Here is a 20572-nt window from a genome sequence, read left to right on the forward strand (position 1 = left end):
CCTAGAGAAGTCTAGACTGGAGAAGTAGTACGCAACAGAAAGAATACTGTAACTATTAAAAACAATGGAGCTAATTGTTTTAATGCCTTTCACAGAGCAAAATATAACCACTCATGCACTATTTTTGAGAGAACTTATCCTGTTTTGGAGCATCTTCTAGAAAATACAAAAATAATACATTTCAAACTCTGTGATGCCGTAGTGGCTTTGAATTGGGCTGCAATCCGAGAGGGCAGCAGATTGAAACCACTAGCTGCTCTGTACAAGAAGACGGCTTTCTACTCCAGTAAGCAGTTGAGTCTCAGAAACCCACAGCCAGGTCACTCTGAGTCAGTATTGCCTCAATGGCGGTGCATTTGGTTTTAGTTTTTAATCTGGAATCTCTGATGAATCTGCTCATCTTGGGCGAGCTGCTGGTATTCCTATATCGGTGACATAGCCCCCAGCATCTAGCAACACACAGACTGTGTCAGCACACCACAGCAAGACACAGTCGCTGAGCTGACAGACAGCGGGGGATTTTGCCTATGTAATTCTATGCTTTTTGCCACAGACGTCTTCAACACTGCCACTCGAAGCTTGAATTTTTTACTCCTTTCATCCAGCTTGAACAATGCGGAGTGTGTTCTTCCATGTTGGTTAGACTCCAGGTGTTTGCACATCTTATTTTATTTATTTATTTATTTTTTAAGTTTCCCTTTTATTTTTATTTTTTTAAACAATTTATTGGGGCTCATACAATTCTTATCACAGTTCATACATATACATACATCAATTGTATAAAGCACATCATCTGTACAGTCTTTGCCCTAATCATTTTTTCTCCTCTTTTCTTTTTTTACATTTTATTAGGGACTCATACAACTCTTACCACAATCCATACATATACATACATCAATTGTATAAAGCACATCCATACATTCCCTGCCCCAATCATTCTCAAGGCATTTGCTCTTCACTTAAGCCCTTTGCATCAGGTCCTCTTTTTTTTCCCCCTCCCTCCCCTTTCCCCCTCCCTCATGTGCCCTTGGTAATTTATACATCGTTATTTTGTCATATCTTGCCGCACATCTTATTTTAATGGTTTGTTTTCTTGAGTGACCCTTTGAAAATGTCTATTCAGCTCTTTCACGTCATTTCTTCCATTTGCTTTCTTTTAACGTTTGCATTTGCTTTAAGAGCAATTTCACGTCTCTCTTGCCCGTTAGGGTGTGAAGTTCTTGTTGTCCCCACCCCACAGCTCACGAGGTCTTCTGTCGTCTGTGCTCAGCGTGTCAGCCGACTTCTGAGATGTTCTCTAAAGTCAGGCACTCGATGTCCAAGGTTGTATTTTTGCTGTCCTTGATTGGTTTTAATTTTCTTCAGCTTCAACCTGAACGTACAGATGAGCAGTTGATGGTCTGTTCCACAGTTGGGTTTGTTGCTAGTATTGAGCTTCTCCATTGTTTCCTCCCACAGATGTAGCCAATATGATCAATATGTGTTCCATCTGATGAGGTCCAGGTGTACAGTCACTGTTTATGTTGTTGAAAGAAAGGTATTTCCAATGAAGTTATTTATCTTCCAAAGTTTTGTCATGCTATCTCTAGTTCCTTTTCTATCAGCAAAAACATACCAGGGGCTACCCCTCCCCCCAAACCCAGAGTTTTTTCCCTCCAAAGCTATGTATTAAATTTTTCACGAAATAATCTTATCACCTTCAAAGTGCTCTCCCTTACACTTAATACATTTCTCAAATCTGAGATTCCATCCTTGGAAACATTTCTCAAGCTCATCTGTTTGGATGGCTGATAGCACCTCCCTCATTTTCCCCTTCATCTCTTCTGTGTAGTGACATCACTGCCCTCTCATGTCCCTCCTCATTCCCAGAAACGAACTAAAGTCACATAGAGTGAGATCAGATGAGGAAGTTAAGTGGGGAAAGAAAACATGCTTTTTTTTCCTCCAGAACCTGGTGCACTGAGGTGCTGAGCAGGTTCACTGTTGTGGTTGCAAAATCAGTCCCCTGTGGCCCCACTCAGGCCTTTTTGTTGCACACTGCTATGCCATCTTTTCAGAACTTCTAAAGAAAGCTTAATTAACAGTCTGATCTGGTGGGACGAATCCCAAATGCACTACAACTTTACATTTTCATCAGTTTGGAAAGATGATAGACATCCAGAATGAGGTTTGTCATCAATTGACACTTCACCTTTTTTGAAATGAGAAAACCACTTGTGCACTTGAGTTTTTCCGACAGCTCTGTCCTTGTAAGCTGTGTTCCACATCACAGCAGTTTCTGCGGCATTTTTCCCAGTCAGGAAACAAAATTTCACATCCACACACTGTTCTCTTAAACCAGCCATCACAAAAACCAAGGTTCTAGTGAAACTGCTTTCATGAATAAATTCACTGTGACCAGAGAGAACCTCCCCAGGTGACACCACTGGGTGCACGAACTCATAGCGAGTGGCTCAATGCTTGCTTAGCAGGAAAGATGTGTACTAGGAAAGATCCTCCCAGCAGACATTTTCCCCCGATTTTGGGGGGCACCCCCTCCTATTTTCCAATTACTGTCCCTCCCGTTTCCAATGTTCACATTCCAATAACCAATAATTACCAATGCACGTTTGATCCATATCTGACAGAAGAATGCGGTAGACTTCTTTAATTTTGTCATCACTACTTAATCGTTGGTGTGTATTTTGAATAATAGTTGTATTAATTCCACTTTCATGTAGTGCATAGGTATGATCTAATCACATTCCAAGGCAGATCTTGAAACATTCTTTTTGGCATTGAATGTGAGGTCTTGAATTTCTCTTGAATTTGTCACTCCCCCCATAGTAAGCCATATGGTGGTCTTGATAGAAAATGGCCCATACCAGTCCATTTCAGCTCACTAATCCTAGGATATCGATCTTTATGTGTTCTATTCAATTTTTGATGACTTCATAATTTCCCAGATTCACACTCCTCGTAATGATTACTGTATGTTTGCAGGCTTTTTTTCTTCATTTGGAGTCACCGAAAGGTCCAGGTGTACACTTTGTAAAGGGCGCTGGTGCCATTGGGTCAGGTTGAAGGTGTGCAGTCACCCAAACCTGGTGGTCATCTCCTTGAGCGCAGTGTGCACAGCCTATACCAGTAAAACGACGGACGCAGTGGTTGAAACCCTCCCAGGGCAGGTCTCCCGACCTCACGGCAGCCCTGTGGTAGAACAGTGTGTGTGCAGGAGCAGTCTCACATGAAGTCTCACTAGGAAGCACTCCACCGTGACAGGAGGTCGAAAAACACTATAGTGTGGTGTTGTTCAGAAAGACCCGGGACCTCCCAGTGTCCAGAGCTAGAGGGAAGGCTCAGAGCAGCTTCCGGATCTCCTGGCTCCCATCCAGCCTCTGTGCGCAGCATGTCCTGACTTCTTAGCAGGTGTCTCTGACTGCAGGTCCCTCTCTTTCCCAGAGCCCGCAGTGGTGTTTTCCAAGGAGCAGCGGACCAAGAGCGAGGTGCGGGCCGAGGCGGGGGGCAGCGCCACGCTGAGCTGCGAGGTGGCCCAGGCGCAGACGGAGGTGGTCTGGTACAAGGACGGGAAGAGGCTGAGTGCCAGCTCCAAGGTGCACATGGAGGCCAAGGGCTGTCGGCGGCAGCTGGTGGTGCAGCAGGCGGGCAAGGCTGATGCCGGGGAGTACAGCTGTGAGGCCGGGGGCCAGAAGGTGGCCTTCTGCCTGGACGTCACAGGTGGGTTCCTGAGGCTCCTGCTTCTTCCTGAGGAGCATCACCAGGCAGTGGTTGGGGAGGTTCCTTCAAGGCCTTTCCCCCACAAAACTCTTCACATCACAACATCACAAGCACATCACATGTGGCATGTGCAGCTGCAGCCCCAGCCCCAGCCCTGGCCACCACTCTGCTCTTGCCCCCAGATAAGTTCCTCCTGGGGGTGGATGCTGGATCCTGCTCATGCATCTGCCTGGATTCTGGTCTCTTTATTCCCCCTGGGCTCGGGACCTTTGCTCCAACTCAGACTCTTTCTGGAATTAGGATGCTCCCTTTCCGTGCCACCTCCAGGACACCCGAGCACAGTCCTATCTCTGTGCCTCCTCAGTCCCCACTCCTCCCTGTGAGCTGAGCACCCTGGCTCCCGCTACCCGAGTGATCATGCTCCTGGGCACATGGGATTCTTCCTCTGAGAGAAGCCATGGCTCCCTTTGTACCTGGCAATCGGTGGAAGGTCTTGTGTGACCTGTCTGCCCCCTGCTCTTGCTTGTCTACATGTTCCAACCAAAATAATTAATTTATTATTTAACATAGTTTCCTATTGTCTCTGTATTTTTATTTAAAGATTTTTGTTTAAAAATAGTTACAGATGTAGAGCAAGCTGAACAGGATTCACAGACAGATCCTGTTGGTAGTCTCTCAGTTTCTTTCAAATGTTGCACCTTAATAATATTTTATTTATTTTTAAACAATTTTTTCACATACAATTCACATATTGTACAATTCAATAATTCATTCACATCAAGAATTGTGCAATCATCACCACAATCAGTCTTACAGCATTTCCTTTACTGTTGTACTCATTATTATTAGCTCCCATTTCTCCCCAACCTCCTCTCCATTCCCCCAAGGAGCCATTTATCCAATGACTGTATCTATAGATCTATCTATCTTGGATTTCATATACAGAAAAAGATGAAAACCAAACAAAAAACAAGAAAGCTAACAACAATAACAAAGTAAAGCAGATAAAACCCTCAACAGAAAAGAAAGCCCAAAGGATAAGTTGTTAAGCTTTAATCTAACCGCACCCACAATAATCCACTTTCCAATACATTCTGCATGATAGGAAGGCTGTTCATAGTCCTGGCCCATGGTCAGAGGGCTTTACCAGAGGCTTAATCCATGTGTGTTCCCCCTTCACTTTAAAAACAAACCACTTTTAAATTGGCCAAGAGAGATCAAATGATACAGTATTACATGTTTACCTAACTTCCTTGTGCATTTAATAATACTCTCCAGCTGAGAACACGGCTACCCACATCCTTCTGTGGTCAGAGGAGGCTTAATTCACCTGTGGACCCTGCAAATGGATTTGCACGTCCACTCTCATCTATAGCCTTCTGCAATCCAGGTGTTGACAATTGAAGCTCTGATACAGTTCCCTCCATCAGATTTGGATTTTGTTATTTACAATCCTTGGCTCACGCAGGCTGCTGTGCTTCTTGCATGTGGACTTAACTGACGCCTCACGTAGATGGTCCCTGTTTGAAGACAGGCCTTTAAGATCCCAGACACAGTTCCTTCTCACAACTGAGCGCCATCTAGTATCTTGATCACACTTTGCGATAGCAGCCATATCTTCAGTGACCTCGTCCTGAGGATCAGCATCGGCGGAGCCATATCATAAGAACTAGTTGTTCTTAGGTTAGAATGAAAGTGTAAACCCCAAATCCTCAATGGCTGTATCTTTTACGTTGCAGCACAATCTCAAAAGCAGGACATTGACAGTGTATCATATGAATGTTTAGTTTTGTGTCACTTAATAAATGTGTACAGTCTTGCCATGCTACTCCAACAGACCGAGAACTGTTCCGTCACCACAAAGATCTCCCAGGTGATGGGTGCCCCTCATACTCACCCCTACCTCTCTCCAGGCTTAGGGTCAGGGATAGGGTTTGTATTAGGGTTAGGATTAGGGTTTGTGTTAGGGTTAGGATCAGGGCTTAAGTGATAACACCTGTGTTAAGGTTGAACCATTAAGGGTTAGAGTTAGGGTTAAATTTAGGGTTAGGGATAGGTAGGGTTTGGGTATGAATAAATTCCCAGACCTGGGTTTCTTGGTCACATGGAGTTTTCAGGTTTAACGTTGTAACCAGCTGCCGGCCTCTCCCAGAGCTGCTGTACCATGCTGCAGCCACGGCCGTGTCGCTCCGGCATGGAACGTGACACTTGGGAATGCCACACACTTTTAGTTTTAGCTCTTATACTAGATCTGTAGGGTGACCCCATTGGCGTTTCATTTGCAGTTTCTTCTAAAAGTTTGTAGTTCTACATTTTGCTTTAAATCTATGATCCAGTGTGAGTTAATATTTGTATGAGGTGGGAGGTTTAGGGAGCTGTTAACTATTTTCCCTGGCCTTTCTAATTTTATTTTTTGCTATCACTTAATCAAACTATAATAACAATGTGTATCACACCGCTTTTTAAAAATGTCTGTCTGATCTTTGCCCCTTCCTTAATTGCTGACACTGGTAAATCAATGTTTTCTCTCTTCTTCTCTCCCTTCTTTTTCTTTGGGCATTCTGGCCAGAGGCATGCCATTGATAGCCGTCTTATTGTCTTTTTCTGAGAACTACATTTAAAATGTTTTCCTCCAACTCCCTTCTTTCTTCATACTCTCAGTTCTTCGTCCTCTCCTTTCATCTATCTCTGCCTTTTATTCTTTAAAAAAGTTATGTTTGTCTTTGTTTGCTTTAGTCCGGATGTTTTCCATTGACCTCTCCTCCAGTTCACTAATCTCATGGTCTGTGGCATCTCATATTCTACCCATTCCGTTAATAGTGTAATTTTAGTCATTGTATTTTCAAATCTAGGAACTTCCATTTGATTAACTTTTCATTTGTTTCTCTTAAATTATTGTTAATATTGGTGAAAATGCATACAGCCATCCATGTATCAATTCAACACTTTCTTCATGCGTAAGCCAGTGACATTGACTGTGTTCTTCACTTAGTGAAATTGGTCGGTACCGGGTTTGTGTCTCTGACCCTGTGTTCCCCTTCTCCAGAGCCCATGGTGATGTTTGCCAAAAAGCAGCCATTGCAGAATGCAGTGCAGGTCAAGGTGGGCACCAGCGCCACCCTGAGCTGTGAGGTGGCCCAGGCCCAGACGGAGGTGGTGTGGTACAAGGATGGGAAGAAGCTGAGTTCAAGTTCAAAGATGCGCGTGGAGGCCACAGGCTGTGAGCGGCGGCTGGTGGTGCAGCAGGCGGGCAAGGCAGATGCCGGAGAGTACAGCTGTGAGGCAGGGGGCCAGAAGGTCTCCTTCCAGTTGGATGTCACAGGTGAGTGACCATGAGTTTTGTTTGAGGAGAATGGTGGGGCTCACTGATTCCCATATTGTGCCTGTGACCTGGAGCAAAGGAGTTTGTCGTTGAAGAGTGTGCCCTGAAGGTCGAGGGCCTGTTCTCCGCCTCAGTAGGCTTTTCCCAGAGGAAGAGTTAGTCACCTGTCTCCAGCTCCTGCCCAGAGCCCTCCTTGTCTTCTTTGGTTTGCAGGGCTCTGGCTCTGTGTGGTTTTTAAGAGTCTCAGGTGGAGCACACATCTCTCACCTGGATTATGTGAATGTCCTCCTGTTGGCTGGCAGCTTCTACATGCCTTATTCAATCACATGAGGATTCTCACCACAAGAGATGTTTGAATTTCACTGAGGAAGGGGAGGGGCGGAGATTTGTTCACCTAGTTGCAATGCAATTATCTCAAGAAAGATCTCTGAATGGGACCTCTACATGCTCTGGGCCACTGTTGCTTTCCTCTGGTGTGGAAGTGGAAGCAATGTCTCACTTACCGGCATGGGATTCAGATCCACGTGGTAGTGTAAGGCCTGTGCAGACTCACGGTAGAGGGACCTGCTCTTCCGAGTTGGGGGATTCTCTTTCTAAACCAAATAGTGTTTCCATTTTGTCTTTAGTTAGAACATGTTGTTTTTAATTCTCTTAGAGTTTAATGTATATTTTTAGAGATGGAAAGGAATAAATAGTTTACATCACATCTGCATGCCTTGCTAATAATACTGAGTTACTGTGGTGGCAGCCACCAAATTAGAAAGCTGTACTTCTTTCATAGCACTTCCTTAATGATCTGTGTGTGTGTGTGTGTGTGTGTGTGTCTGCACCCCCAGGCTGGTTCATACATATGTCTGAACTCTGTCATCCAGTCAATGATGACTCATAGGACAGAGTAGTACTGCCTCTGTGAGTTTCTAAGTCTATCACTCTCTACAGGAGTATAAAGTCCTGTCTTTCCCCTGCAGAGTGATTGGTGGTTTTGAACTGCCAACCTTATGGTTAGCAATCCAATTTGTAACCATTGTGCCACCAAGGCTCTTGAGAATGTACTTTGTTTTTCTTTTTTGAGGGTCTTGAACTTAAGTCAGGCCTGAATCCCCACTCTTGACGACTGGGGTCATCGTGCAATATGTTCATCGCGCGCCAGTTCGTAGTGATGCTTTGGATGTAGAGCCAAGGAATACTCTTGTATGTGTCTTCTGAATGTTATTGTGAGATTTCCCCCAAATTTTTAATGCAGATAAGTTTGGAAATTTTGATAATGACTCATTTCCTAGAGAATTTTTTCACTTGAGAAGAAATAGGCAACCAAATATAGTCTGATAATCATTAAAACAATGGTGCAGTATTTAAAAACTTTTTAACAGCAAAATATAAATACATGTATTAGTCTTAAAAGAAACTATTCCAAGTTTATGAAGACTCTTCAAGAAAATAAAAAAAAACAATACATTTCAAACTTGTTTTATGAATAGCTTAACAGTGACACCAACTATGACAAGGAAAAGTGGAAGAATTTAAAACTAATGACCAATTTCTTACAGCTAGGAAGGCATTTCCCTGATGAAAACTTTAGCAAATGAATTTAGCAACATATCCAGAAATGATCCACGATGACCAAGGTTATATTCTAGGGCTGCAAGTTTGTTTTAGCATTAGAAAATCAATGCATGCTATCAAATTAACAGAATGATACAGAAAAATAATGACCATTTCAATAAATGCAGAATAAACTTATTTGATACAACTTAATAAATCCAAAACATTTTTATTAATCATGTTATTAGGCGCTCTTATAGATACTGTAACAATGCACAATTCAATTAAATCAGGCATAATTGTACAATTGCTGCCAACATCAGTTTAAATACATTCTCTCTTCTGGAACTCTTAGATTTCAGCTCCTCTTGCCCTCCTCTTTCCCCCACCCTACTTCTCAGGAGCTCTTATTAATGTATTACATATTATTATTTATTGTTTTTGCCATCTCTTACACCATACAATAGTTCTGTTATTTGTTCTCCTCGAATGGGGCTATATATTCATCATCGCTACAGCTCCCCCTTCCCCTTCCCTCTCTCTCTTCCCACGCCCTCAGGGAATCATTACTCCCCTTACTGTTTCTGAAGAGTTAGCTATCTTGCCTTTCGTTCATTGAATGATCTTAGTTACACAAATGAACATACACAGGTCTAACAAGATTAATGAAGTGAAACAGAAACCATAATAGTAAGGGGAGGAAATATTAAAGAACTAGAGGACAGTTATGTGTTTCCTCAGTGCAATACCACACCCGGAATTTATTATCCCTTCCATGTGGCCCAAAGACTTAAGCAGAGGCCCAAAGTCCATCTGCTTCCTTGTTGTATTTACCTATATGCACACATGGAAAAATACACTATCCTTATATATGTATATATTTGCATATATGTTTATATATACCTACATATACAGGTTTTACTTTCTTTTTCCTTTTTTTTTCCTTCCTCATGCCCCACTATCATGTTTACTCATCATTCACCTCTCAGTAATTTCCTTTTGGATACATCTCAATTGATCAAACACAACCAGGAATGCGATACTCTCCTCACCATCACCAAAATAAATTTTTGATAGATTTCAGCATCAGTATAAGGTATGAGCAACAAAAACAATGAAAACTCTTAATAAGCTAGAAATGAAAGAATACTTCTTTAATTTCATCAGGAACCAAAGTCATTATTGTAAAACAGGGTTCCTGGAGTTGTCAGAATGCCATTGAAATGTTTCAACAATCCGGTGAATCACTAGAAACACTTAATCATTAATGTCAAGAAATCTGGAAGGCAGTTACCTGGCCAAAGGACAGGAGGAGATCCATATTTGTTCCCATTGCAAAGAAAGGTGACCCAACAGAGTGCAGAAACACCAAACAATATCACTCATATGACATGCAAGTAAAATATATTTGAAGCTAATTCAGTGGTTGCATCAATATATCGACAGAGAGCTTCCAGAAATTCAAGCTGGATGTAGAAGAGAGCATGGCACGAGGAATCTTATTGCTGATGTCAGACAGATATTGGCTGAAGGCAGAGACTATTAGAAAGAAGTTTGAGTATGTAAAGGCATTCACCTTTATGGAGCATGACATACTATAGATAGCACGAAGAAGAATAGGAACTCCAGGGCACTTCATTGCGTTGATGTGGAACCTGTACATGGACCAAGAAGCAGTCATTTGAGCAGAACAAGGGACTATAGCACGGGTTACAATCCGGATAGGTGCGCATCAGGGCTGTATCCTTTCACTATGGTTATTTGATCTGCTGAGCAAATAATCAAAGAAGCTGGACTGTATGTAGAAGCCTCAGGATTGGAGAAAGGCTTATTTACAACTTTCCATGTGCAGATGACACAACTTTGCTTGCTGAAAGCCAACAGGACTTGAAGTGTTTGCATCGTCTAATAGGGATTACAACTCAGTGCAAACAAACACCCAAATCTTCAAAACTGGACCAATACACAACATCATAAGGGAAAAGAATACCATTGTCAAGGATGTTATTTTGCCTGGATTGCAACCATGCTCATGGAAAGCAATCGTCAAGAAATCATGCGATGTATTTCATTGGGCAAATCTTCGGCACCAGACTTGGGAGCGACTGGTGTTTTCCAATTACTGGCCTTGCAGTTAGCAATCCAGCATGTAAACCACCATGCCATCCGGACTCTTCAGGAGCGACCATGCCTGGGAAAGGCCATCCTGCTCAGTAAGGTCTCAGGTCATCAAGGAGCTGGATTGACACAGCGGCTGCCGCGACGGGTTTGGATATAACAGTGACGAGAGTGGCACCGTGTTTCTCTCTTTTGTACACGGGTAGCTCTGAGTTAGAGCGGGCTGATGACTCCCAGCGACAGCCACAGCACCCTAATTTGATAAAGAAGAATGGACACCTGCGAACTGTTTTAACGAACAGCCAGAAAAAGCAAGAAACCAATCTTGGATGAAATACAGCCAGAGTGCTTCTTAGAATTAAGGGTGACTAAAATTTGTTTCCTTTGTTTACGATACATGATCAGGGAAGGGAAATTTCTGGAAAAACATCTATATTTGGTAAACTAGCCAATGAGCAAAACTAAGAGAAAATGTTAATGAGCTAGACTGACCCAGAAGCCACACCGATGGGCTCGATCATGCTGCAGCCATAGCGATGCAGTTGTACCAGGCCAGGCTGCCGCCTCTGTGCATCAAGTTGCCAGATTTGGAGTCAATTTAATAGCAACTAAAAACATTAAAAACTACAGAAAAGGTAGGAAACTTGTGCTGAAAATAAAGTCTTCAACACTTTCCCTTTAAAATTAGAAAAGTACAAAGATGCCTCCTGTCACGACTTCTAGCCACCATTCTACAGCCCAGTAAAGCGATAAATGAAATAAAAGGTATAAAAATTGGGAAAGTTCTCATCATATACTGATGTGATTGCAAACACAAAATACTTACAGATAAGTTATTAGCGGAAGAAGGAGATAGAGAAATATGGGCACCTACAGAGTAAATACACTAACACACTTCATTATCTAAGTACCGCAACAGGCGATTGGAAATCAAAGTGTTATATGGCGTTGCATAAATAATGTCAGAAGTGTCAGGTTTCTAATTCAAAGTCTAATGAGAGATGATTAAGGCATTTCTGTTGCAAGCAAAGCAGAAGGAGCAGACGTTGGACAACATGGCCTTGGTGATAAACAAAGCTCCAGATTGAATGTTAGAATTTTGCAAGAGCAATGACTTCTTTATTGCCAATACCTTTTTCAACAACACAAAAGGCAACTATAAATGTGGACTTCTTCAGATGGAATGCAAGTCAAATCGATTACCTCTGTGAGAAGAAACTATGGAAAACCCAATGCTAGAAGTTAAAACCTGGCCAGAGGCTGATGGTAGAACAGACCATCAAGCTTTCCTTCAAGTTGAAGCTGAAGAAAATTAAAACAGGTTCATTGGGGCCAAAATACCACCTTGAATAGCCCACCTGAATTTTGAAAGTATCTCAAGAACAAATTTGGCACTTTGAATACTAGTGACAGAAAACTCGACGAGCTGTGGGGTGACATAAAAAAATGTTATCCATACCTGAGGAGAAAACAACAGGACAGGTGGACCCAGGATGGAGGGGGGGCATGGGAGAGGAGGGGGTGGGGCTGGGGAGGGGCGAGCCACCAAACTCAGGAATACGGGAACAACAAGAGATCTAACATTAATGGCAAGGAGGGCGTATAATGCCTGGTGGGGCTTGATCAAGTGCAATGTATCCGAGAGGAATTACCGAGCACCAAATGGAGGGTGAGCATGATGATGGGATAAGAGGAAGGTGGAAGGAAATAGAAGAAAGAAGTAGGAGGCAAAAGCTATTTACAGAGGTCTAGCTATAGGCATGTATACATGTAACTATATTGATTTATAATGAAAGGCATAGAGGCCAATGTACATATATTTATATGTTAAGTATTAAGATAGCAGACAGACTTTGGGCCTCTACCCAAGGCCTCCCTAAACATAAGAACACTTTGTTCTAATAATCTGGCACTTTTTGATACTCAACTTCTCGACATAATCTCTGAAGACAAAACGGGTGCATAAGCAAATGTGGTGAAGAAAGCTGATGGTGCCCGGCTGTCAAAAGATATAGCCTCTGGGGTTTTTAAAGCTTGAAGGTAAACAAGTGGCCATCTAGCAGGGAAGCAAATAAGCCCACATGGAAGAAGCACACCAGCCGTGTGATCATGAGGTGTCTATGGGATCAGGTGTCAGGTATCAAAAGATCCAAAACAATTATATTGATGAGAAAGAGGGGAGTTGGAGTAGAGACCCAAAGGCCATCTGTAAAGAATTGGACTTCCCCCACAGAAGGGATACAAGGAAGGGATGATTCAACTAGGGTGCAATATAGCACCAACGAAACACACATCATTCCTCTAGTTCCCGAATGCTTCTCTTGCCACCCCCCCACCCCACTACCATGACCCAGTTCTACCTTAAAACTCTGGCTAGACCAGAGTGTACACATTAGTACAGGTAAGAGCTCTGGACACATATATTTCAGGACAGATTAAAACTCTCAGGAATAGTAGTGGGAGTAGCAATATCATGAGGGTATGGAGATGGTGGGGGTGAGTGGAAGGGGGGGAGGGAAGAAAGGCTGGATATATAGCCCACTCCCAGGGGGATGAATAAGAAATGTGGGTGAAGGGAGACAACACAGTGTAAGACATGAAATAACAACAACAATAATAATAATAATAATAAATAATTGATCAAGAATTCACGAGGGTGGGAGAGTGGGGGAAGGAGGGGAATAAAGAGGAACTTTTACCAAGGGCTCAACTAGAAAGAAAATGTTTTGGAAATGTTGATGGCAACATATGGACAAGTGTGCTTCATACAGTTGAATGATGGGTTGGTATAAGATTTGTAAGAGCCCCCAATAAGATTAATAAAAATATCATCCATGAATAAAGAAAAAGGTCATTAAAAACAGGAAAGAAAGGAAAGATCAAAGTGAATGTCAGAAGAGACTGATGGAAGAAATGATGAAGTCAAAGAGCTGAGCAGGACATTTAAAGGGCAGCTCGGAACGACGTAAACTATTACAGTGAAATCTGCAAAGACCTAGATGTAGAGCAAAAAAGGAAGAACACGCTCAACATACCCTAAACTGAAAGAATTAAAGGAAAAATGCAAGCTCTGAGTAGTAATGCTGAAGATTCTATGGGCAAAAGATTGAAGAGGCAGGGATATCAAAAGAAGCTGGGAAGAAGGCAGTCACTGCACCAAAAGAACGCATCGATGTTCAACCATTTCAAGTGGTTGCATGTGACGAAGAACCAACGGTGCTGAAGGAAGAAATTCAAGCCCAAAACAAGGCTCTGGGAATTGATAGAATACAAATAGACATGTTTTAACAAGTTACTGAAGCACCAGAAGCATTCAATAGTCTATGCCAGGAAATTTGGAGGACAAACTATTTGGCCAACTGACTGGAAGAAATTAATTTTTGTACCCATTCCAAAGAAAGGCGAACCAAGAGAATGCTCAAATTATCGAACATCATCACTATCACATGCAAGTAAAACTTGCTGGAGAGCCTTGAACAGTGATTGCAGCAGTATGCTGACGGAACTGCCCGAGTTAAACCAGATTCAGAAGAGGACGTGGAGCAGGAAAATCATGGCTGATGTCACCTGGATCTTGGGGGAAAGCAGAGACGACCAGATTGATGTGCTAGCGCATTTCACTGTGTGGATCACCAACTATGGCTAGCCTAGTGAAGAATGGAAATTCCAGAACATTTCATTGAGTTCCTGAGGAACTATGTGGATTAAGAGGCAATTGTGAGAACAGAATAAGGGAATACTGCCTCGTTTAAACCGAGGAAAAGTGCACCTCAGGGTTATATACCCTCACCATACCTACTCTGTCTGTCTGCTGAGCAGATCATCAGAGAAACTGCAGCACATGAAGAACAACGTGGCATCAGGATTGGAGGAAGGCCTATTAACTCATGATGTGCAGATGACGCAGCCTGGCTTGCTGAAAGTGAGGAGGACTTGAAGCACCTGCTGGTGAAGATCCAGGATTGCAGCCTTCAGGATAGATTACAGCTCAGTGTAAAGACCAAAACCCTCACAATAGGACCAGCAGGTAGCATCACAGTAACGGGGAAGGATTGACGTTGTCGATGACTTTGTCTTGCTTGAATTCACAACCACTGCTCACGCAAGCAGCAGCCAAGAGATCCAAGGAAGTATTGTGTTGGGGAAATCTGCTGCACAAGACCTCTCTGTCGAAAAGCAAGAATCTTCCTTTGAGGATTAAGGTCCTTGACCCAAGTCAGGGTATTTCAGTTGCCTCACGTTCTTGTGAAAGTTAGAAATGAGCAAGGCAGACCAACGAAGAATCAACGTGCTTGCATGCTGGTGCTGGCAAAGAATATTGAAAGTACTGTGGACGTCCAAAAGAACAACAACGACAAATCTTTCTTGGAAGAAATACAGCTAGAATGCTCCTTAGAGGTAAGGTGAGATCTTGTCTCGCATCCTTTGGACATGTTATTAGGAGAGACCATTTCCTGGAAAACGAAGTCATACTTGGCTAAGTAGAGGGGCAGTGAAAAAGAGGAAGACCCCCACAAAATGGGCTGACACTGTGTCAAACTTAAGCCAATTGTGAGGATGGCACAGCATTTCACTCTGTTGTGCATGGCGTCACTATGAGTCGGAACTGACAGCATCTAACAACAAGGCATTCCTGAGAGGGTAGTCAGCATTTTTTTTTTAGCGGATAGAGAAGATGTGAGTTAATGAGAAAAGACATGGAATATGTAAATGTGTTCCTTCTCAATCAAAATCCAAACAAAGATTTCATTTTTGATCTTGGCCAGTGGTGGTGATTTGAAATGGGCATTGCCATTCCAAGGACCATCGATGGCCATCAAAGCAAAGTGAGAGTAACTGCCTTGCCATATACCATGCCTTACTCTAATCTCGGAATCGAGATAGCAGGGTCTCAGGGACAGGTCCATCAGTCAGTGGACACCATGGTCAGCTCAGGGACAGACCCAGCCCCACTTAGAAGTTTCAGTTTGTGCTGTGGTCCCGGTGGGAAGAGTGCAGAAATGGCGGTATTCTCATACATGCTTGTTGGGCCATTTAACCATATACAATAATAAGTATAAAACGGAATCTTTACCTTCACCACACACAAAAACACGCAGGCGAGTTAGTCTTCCATGTGCAAGATAGAGCATTAAAGCTCCTTGGAAGCAAAGATTATTTAATGACCTGTAGGGAAGGAAAGATTTCTAAAGCAGTGTTGTTAGAGAGGGCATAGCGTCTGTCAACACAAAACATGATCATATCTTATACATATACATATGTATGCATTGACTACAAAGAACTTTTATCCATCAGAAGACATCATTCATAAAGAGTGAAATGACACGCCACACAGATGGGGAATGTGCTCATATTTATAGCACCCTTATTGATCTGGGCACCACCATTTAATTATAAGAAGAACTCCAAAAATTGAATTAGAAAAAGACAATGATATGAAAAAAATTGGGGAAAGTCAAGCAAAGTGATACCACAAGAGAGAGGAAACAGTCAATAAACTTGGAGACAGTGTGTCTGTGAAACATTCATCAGGATGGTGTATGGGAAAACCACGGAGGAGAAGAACCAAGTACTGAGAGTAGGTTCAACTGCGGAGTAGCAGAGACTCTCAGCACTGCTGATGGCAGTGCTCCAGGTGTGCATTTTGGAAAAGCCTCTGACATCATTGTCGGTCAGGTTGAAGGTGTGCAGTGACGACAAATTCCGTTATCTCCTATAACAATGCGTGCGCAGGAGCAGTCTCACTAGGAAGCACCCTGCCGTGACAGGAGGTACAAAAGCATTGTAGTGTGGTGTTATTCAGAAAGACCCGGGACCTCCCAGTGTCCAGAGCTAGAGGGAAGGCTCGGAGCAGCTTCCGGATCTCCTGGCTCCCATCCAGCCTCTGTGCGCGGCATGTCCTGACTTCTTAGCAGGTGTCTCTGACTGCAGGTCCCTCTCTTTCCCAGAGCCCACAGTGGTGTTTGCCAAGGAGCAGCAGACCAAGAGTGAGGTGCGGGCCGAGGCGGGGGGCAGCGCCACGCTGAGCTGCGAGGTGGCCCAGGCGCAGACGGAGGTGGTCTGGTACAAGGACGGGAAGAGGCTGAGTGCCAGCTCCAAGGTGCACATGGAGGCCAAGGGCTGTCGGCGGCAGCTGGTGGTGCAGCAGGCGGGCAAGGCTGACGCCGGGGAGTACAGCTGTGAGGCCGGGGGCCAGAAGGTGTCCTTCCGCCTGGACGTCACAGGTGGGTTCCCGAGGTTCCTGCTTCTTCCTGAGGAGCGTCACCAGGCAGTGGTTTGGGAGGTTCCTTCAAGGCCTTTCCCCCACAAAGCTCTTCACATCACAACATCACAAGCACATCACATGTGGCACGTGCAGCTGCAGTCCCAGCCCCAGCCCTGGCCACCACTCTGCTCTTGCTCCCAGATAAGTTCCTCTTGGGGGTGGATGCTGGATCTTGCTCATGCATCTGCCTGGCTTCTACTCCCTTTAGCCCTCCTGGACTCGGCTCCAACTGAGACTCATTTTTGAATTGGGATGCTCCCTTCCCGTACCACCTCCAAGACACCCGAACCCAGTCCTATCTCTGTGCCTCCTCAGTCCCCACTCCTCCCTGTGAGCTGAGCACCCCGGCTCCCGCTACCCGAGTAATCATGCTCCTGGGCACATGGGATCCTGGTCTTCCTCTGAGAGAAGCCATGGCTCCCTCTGCACCTGGCATCATTCAGCCAAAGCCTTTCTTGCCCTTGAAGCCCTGCCGTGGCTTTGCCCGCCCACTTCTTTTTCTCTGCACACCCTGGCCAAATGGATCAGTTTATTATTTGTCATAGTTTCCTATTGCCTTTGCATTGTCATCTCAAGACCTGTTAGCTTTGAAATAATAATAGATTCAGAGCTCATACAACTAAGGCCTGGTGCCCTTTCTGAGTTTCTTTCAATGGTTACATCTTACGTTCTGTGGTACAGCATCCAAAGCAGCACACTGACTTAGTATCACGTGAACGTATATATTTTTAATCATTTTATTGGGGGCTCATAGAACTCTTATCACAATCCACACATACATCCATTGTATAAAGCACATTTGTACATTCGTTACCCTCATCATTCTCAAAACGTTTGCTGTCTACATAAGCCCCTGGTATCAGCTCCTCATTTTCCCCTCCCTTCTCCTCCCCCCTCATGGACCCTTGATAATTTATAAATTATCATTATTTTGTCACATCTTACACTGTCCGATGTCTCCCTTCAGCCACTTTTCTGTTGTCTATCTCCCAAGTAGGAGGTTATATGTAGATCCTAGTAATCGGTTCCCCTTTCTACCTCACCATCCTTCCACCCTCCCGGTATCACCACTCTGAGCACTGGCCCTGAAGGGATCATCCACCGTGGATTCCCTGTGTTTCCAGTTCCTATCTGTAGCAGTGTACATCCTCTGGTCTAGCCGGATTTGTAAGGTAGACTTGGGATCATGATAGTGGGTGGGGAGGAAGCATTCAGGAACCAGAGGAAAGTTGTCTCATTGCTACACTGCACCCTGACTGGCTCGTCTCCTCCGTATAGCTTTGTGCCACCTGCCACCTGTGTCCGTCCTTGCAGCTGCCACCTCACCAGGGAGACAGAATTGTTCCCTCGCCACAAAGATCTCCCTGGTGCCACCCCTCATACTTACCCCGGCCTCTCCCCAACGTCATCTCTGACATCAGGCAACCACCAATCAATTCTCCATTAGTATAAATAGTCATTTTGAGGATGCTTTGTAAATGGAATCATATAGAGTGTAACCTCCACCTTTCAGTTAGTATCATTCCATCGAGCTTCATTCAGGCTGTTGCATAGATCATTAGCTTGTTTTATTTATTTCTGAGTCGTGTTCTAAGGAACTGATGGGCAATACTTTGTTTACCTTCACCTCTTGGATATTTGGGTTGCTTCCAATTTTTGGCTATTGTGATTAAAACTACTACAAATAATCATGTATACCTTTTCAAGGAGACAAAAAACTATTTCTCTGGGACAGATGCTGGGAAGTGTATGCTGAGCCAGATGGGATTGTCATGTTTTACTTTGTAACAAACTACCATCCCTTCCATTTTTGGATCCACATCTATATACCTTTGAGACTGAGAGTGACATTTGGTGGTTCCACTCCTGCTTTATGTTAGCGTTTCTGGTCGCATAGTGGGCTGTGTATTGGGTTGCTAACTGCAGGGTCAGCAGTTGAAACCACCAGCTACTCTGTGGGAGAAAGATGAGGCTTTCTAGATTTAAATCGTCTTGGCGACCCTCAGGGGCAGCTATACCGGTTCCACAGGGTCCCTAAGAGTTGGGATCGACTCACGGCAGTGAGTTTCATTTGGTGTCGGTATGTGGGGATAGCACACTGGTGTTTAATATGCATGTCCTTAATGACTAGTGATATTGAACTTCTTTCATGTAGGACACTTCCTATTTGTTTATCCTCTTGGGTGATAAACTCTACTTGCATTTTTAATTAAAGAAACGTTTGAGTTTCGCGAGTTGTTTACATCGTGTAGATACTAGTCTTCTTTCCAGATATGTTGCTTGCAGATATTTCCTCATAGGCTGTAGGTTGTCTTTGGTTCTCTGAGCAATATGTGTCCCAGAGCAGAAGTTTTACATTTTGATGAAGCTAGTTTATTCATTTCTCCTTTATAGATTGTGCTTTAGTGTCGTGTGTGAGAAGTGTTGACTCAGCCTCAGGATCCAAATTTGTCCCCTTTGTTTCTTCTAAAAGTTTCATACTTTCGCTTGTTGTGGGAGTCAGCCTGTAACCGGGTGGGTCCTAAGACAAGGTTGTGTAATTGAAGGAAATAAATCAAAAGAGAAACAAAAGTTTTTACTTGCTCACCTCCTCCAAGTAGCCAGGTCCAAGTGGGAGAGAGAGAGAGATAATTTATTCTTTTACCAATTTATATAGTCTTGAGGCATGCAAGCCCTCCCCAACCATAGATACATACCTGTGTAACATGGTGGACAGTATCTTAACCCTAGAGGTCCCTGGGTTCATTCTAGGGGCAGGTGGGGGGGGGAGTGATTGTCCCCTGAGCAGTGAGAACAATAGCCGCATGTCTGCTCCTACAGGTAAAGATGCCCGCTGGGTCGTAAGTAGGCATGTGCCTGTAAGAGGTCATTAGGATCGTGCTATAATGGGAGGATATGGGGATGACTTTTAATTAGGAGAACGTGACCGGGGCTCTTCTCTAACTCACTACTGTGAAGGCCTCCTCCACCCAGAGCCCTGGGCTCCCAGCGTCCTCAATCACGAGGACGGAGAATTGGGCTGCGTGCTCTCTTGCCGACCCTCAGTTTCCCACAGCATTTTACATTTAAATGTACAATACAATGTGTATTAATTTTTGTATAGGATGTGAAGATTGGGGAAAGTTCATTATTTTCCTTAGTCATTCTAATTTTTAATTTCTGAAAATACTTTATTGAACTACAATAATCCTATGGACCATAGTGTTTTTTATAGTAGTTGGATCTTTCGTATTCTCTCCACCTTGATTTCTGACATTGATACATTCGTGCGTTCTCTCCCCAGTACTCTCTACCTCTTCTTTGATCTTTTCATAATGCCACTTTTCCATTCTCTATCTAGCTCCCTCTCTTTCCTACTCTTCCCCCATCATCCTCTCTTTTCTCTATCTCTGCTTTCTGTTCTTTTCCTAAGTGCCCCCTTCTCTCGGCTTTCATCTGGAGGTTAGCTCTGCTGTCTCCGCCCACAGATCCCCTCACCTCTGGGCGAGCAGCCTAACGTGTAACGCCTGATGCCACCAGGTCTCCTTCATTATGATGGCGGATCTCCCTCCCGCTCCCAAGGGCAGGCCTCTTTAACGGACATGGGGGTTGGGTTTTGTCCAATGCCT

General features: G+C 43.8%; 1 protein-coding gene across 1 annotated transcript in view; it reads left to right on the top strand.

Annotated features, from left to right (window-relative positions):
• OBSCN (obscurin, cytoskeletal calmodulin and titin-interacting RhoGEF) overlaps positions 1–20572 on the top strand; it is a 192372-nt gene that overhangs the window by 51398 nt on the left and 120402 nt on the right. The window contains exons 13-15 of the mRNA XM_075542891.1: positions 3442–3717; positions 6764–7039; positions 16648–16923. Coding sequence (XP_075399006.1) covers positions 3442–3717; positions 6764–7039; positions 16648–16923 — 828 coding nt within the window. The remainder of the gene's footprint in view (positions 1–3441; positions 3718–6763; positions 7040–16647; positions 16924–20572) is intronic.

This window comes from Tenrec ecaudatus, chromosome 2 (assembly GCF_050624435.1).
Source record: "Tenrec ecaudatus isolate mTenEca1 chromosome 2, mTenEca1.hap1, whole genome shotgun sequence".
Taxonomy (NCBI): domain Eukaryota; kingdom Metazoa; phylum Chordata; class Mammalia; order Afrosoricida; family Tenrecidae; genus Tenrec; species Tenrec ecaudatus.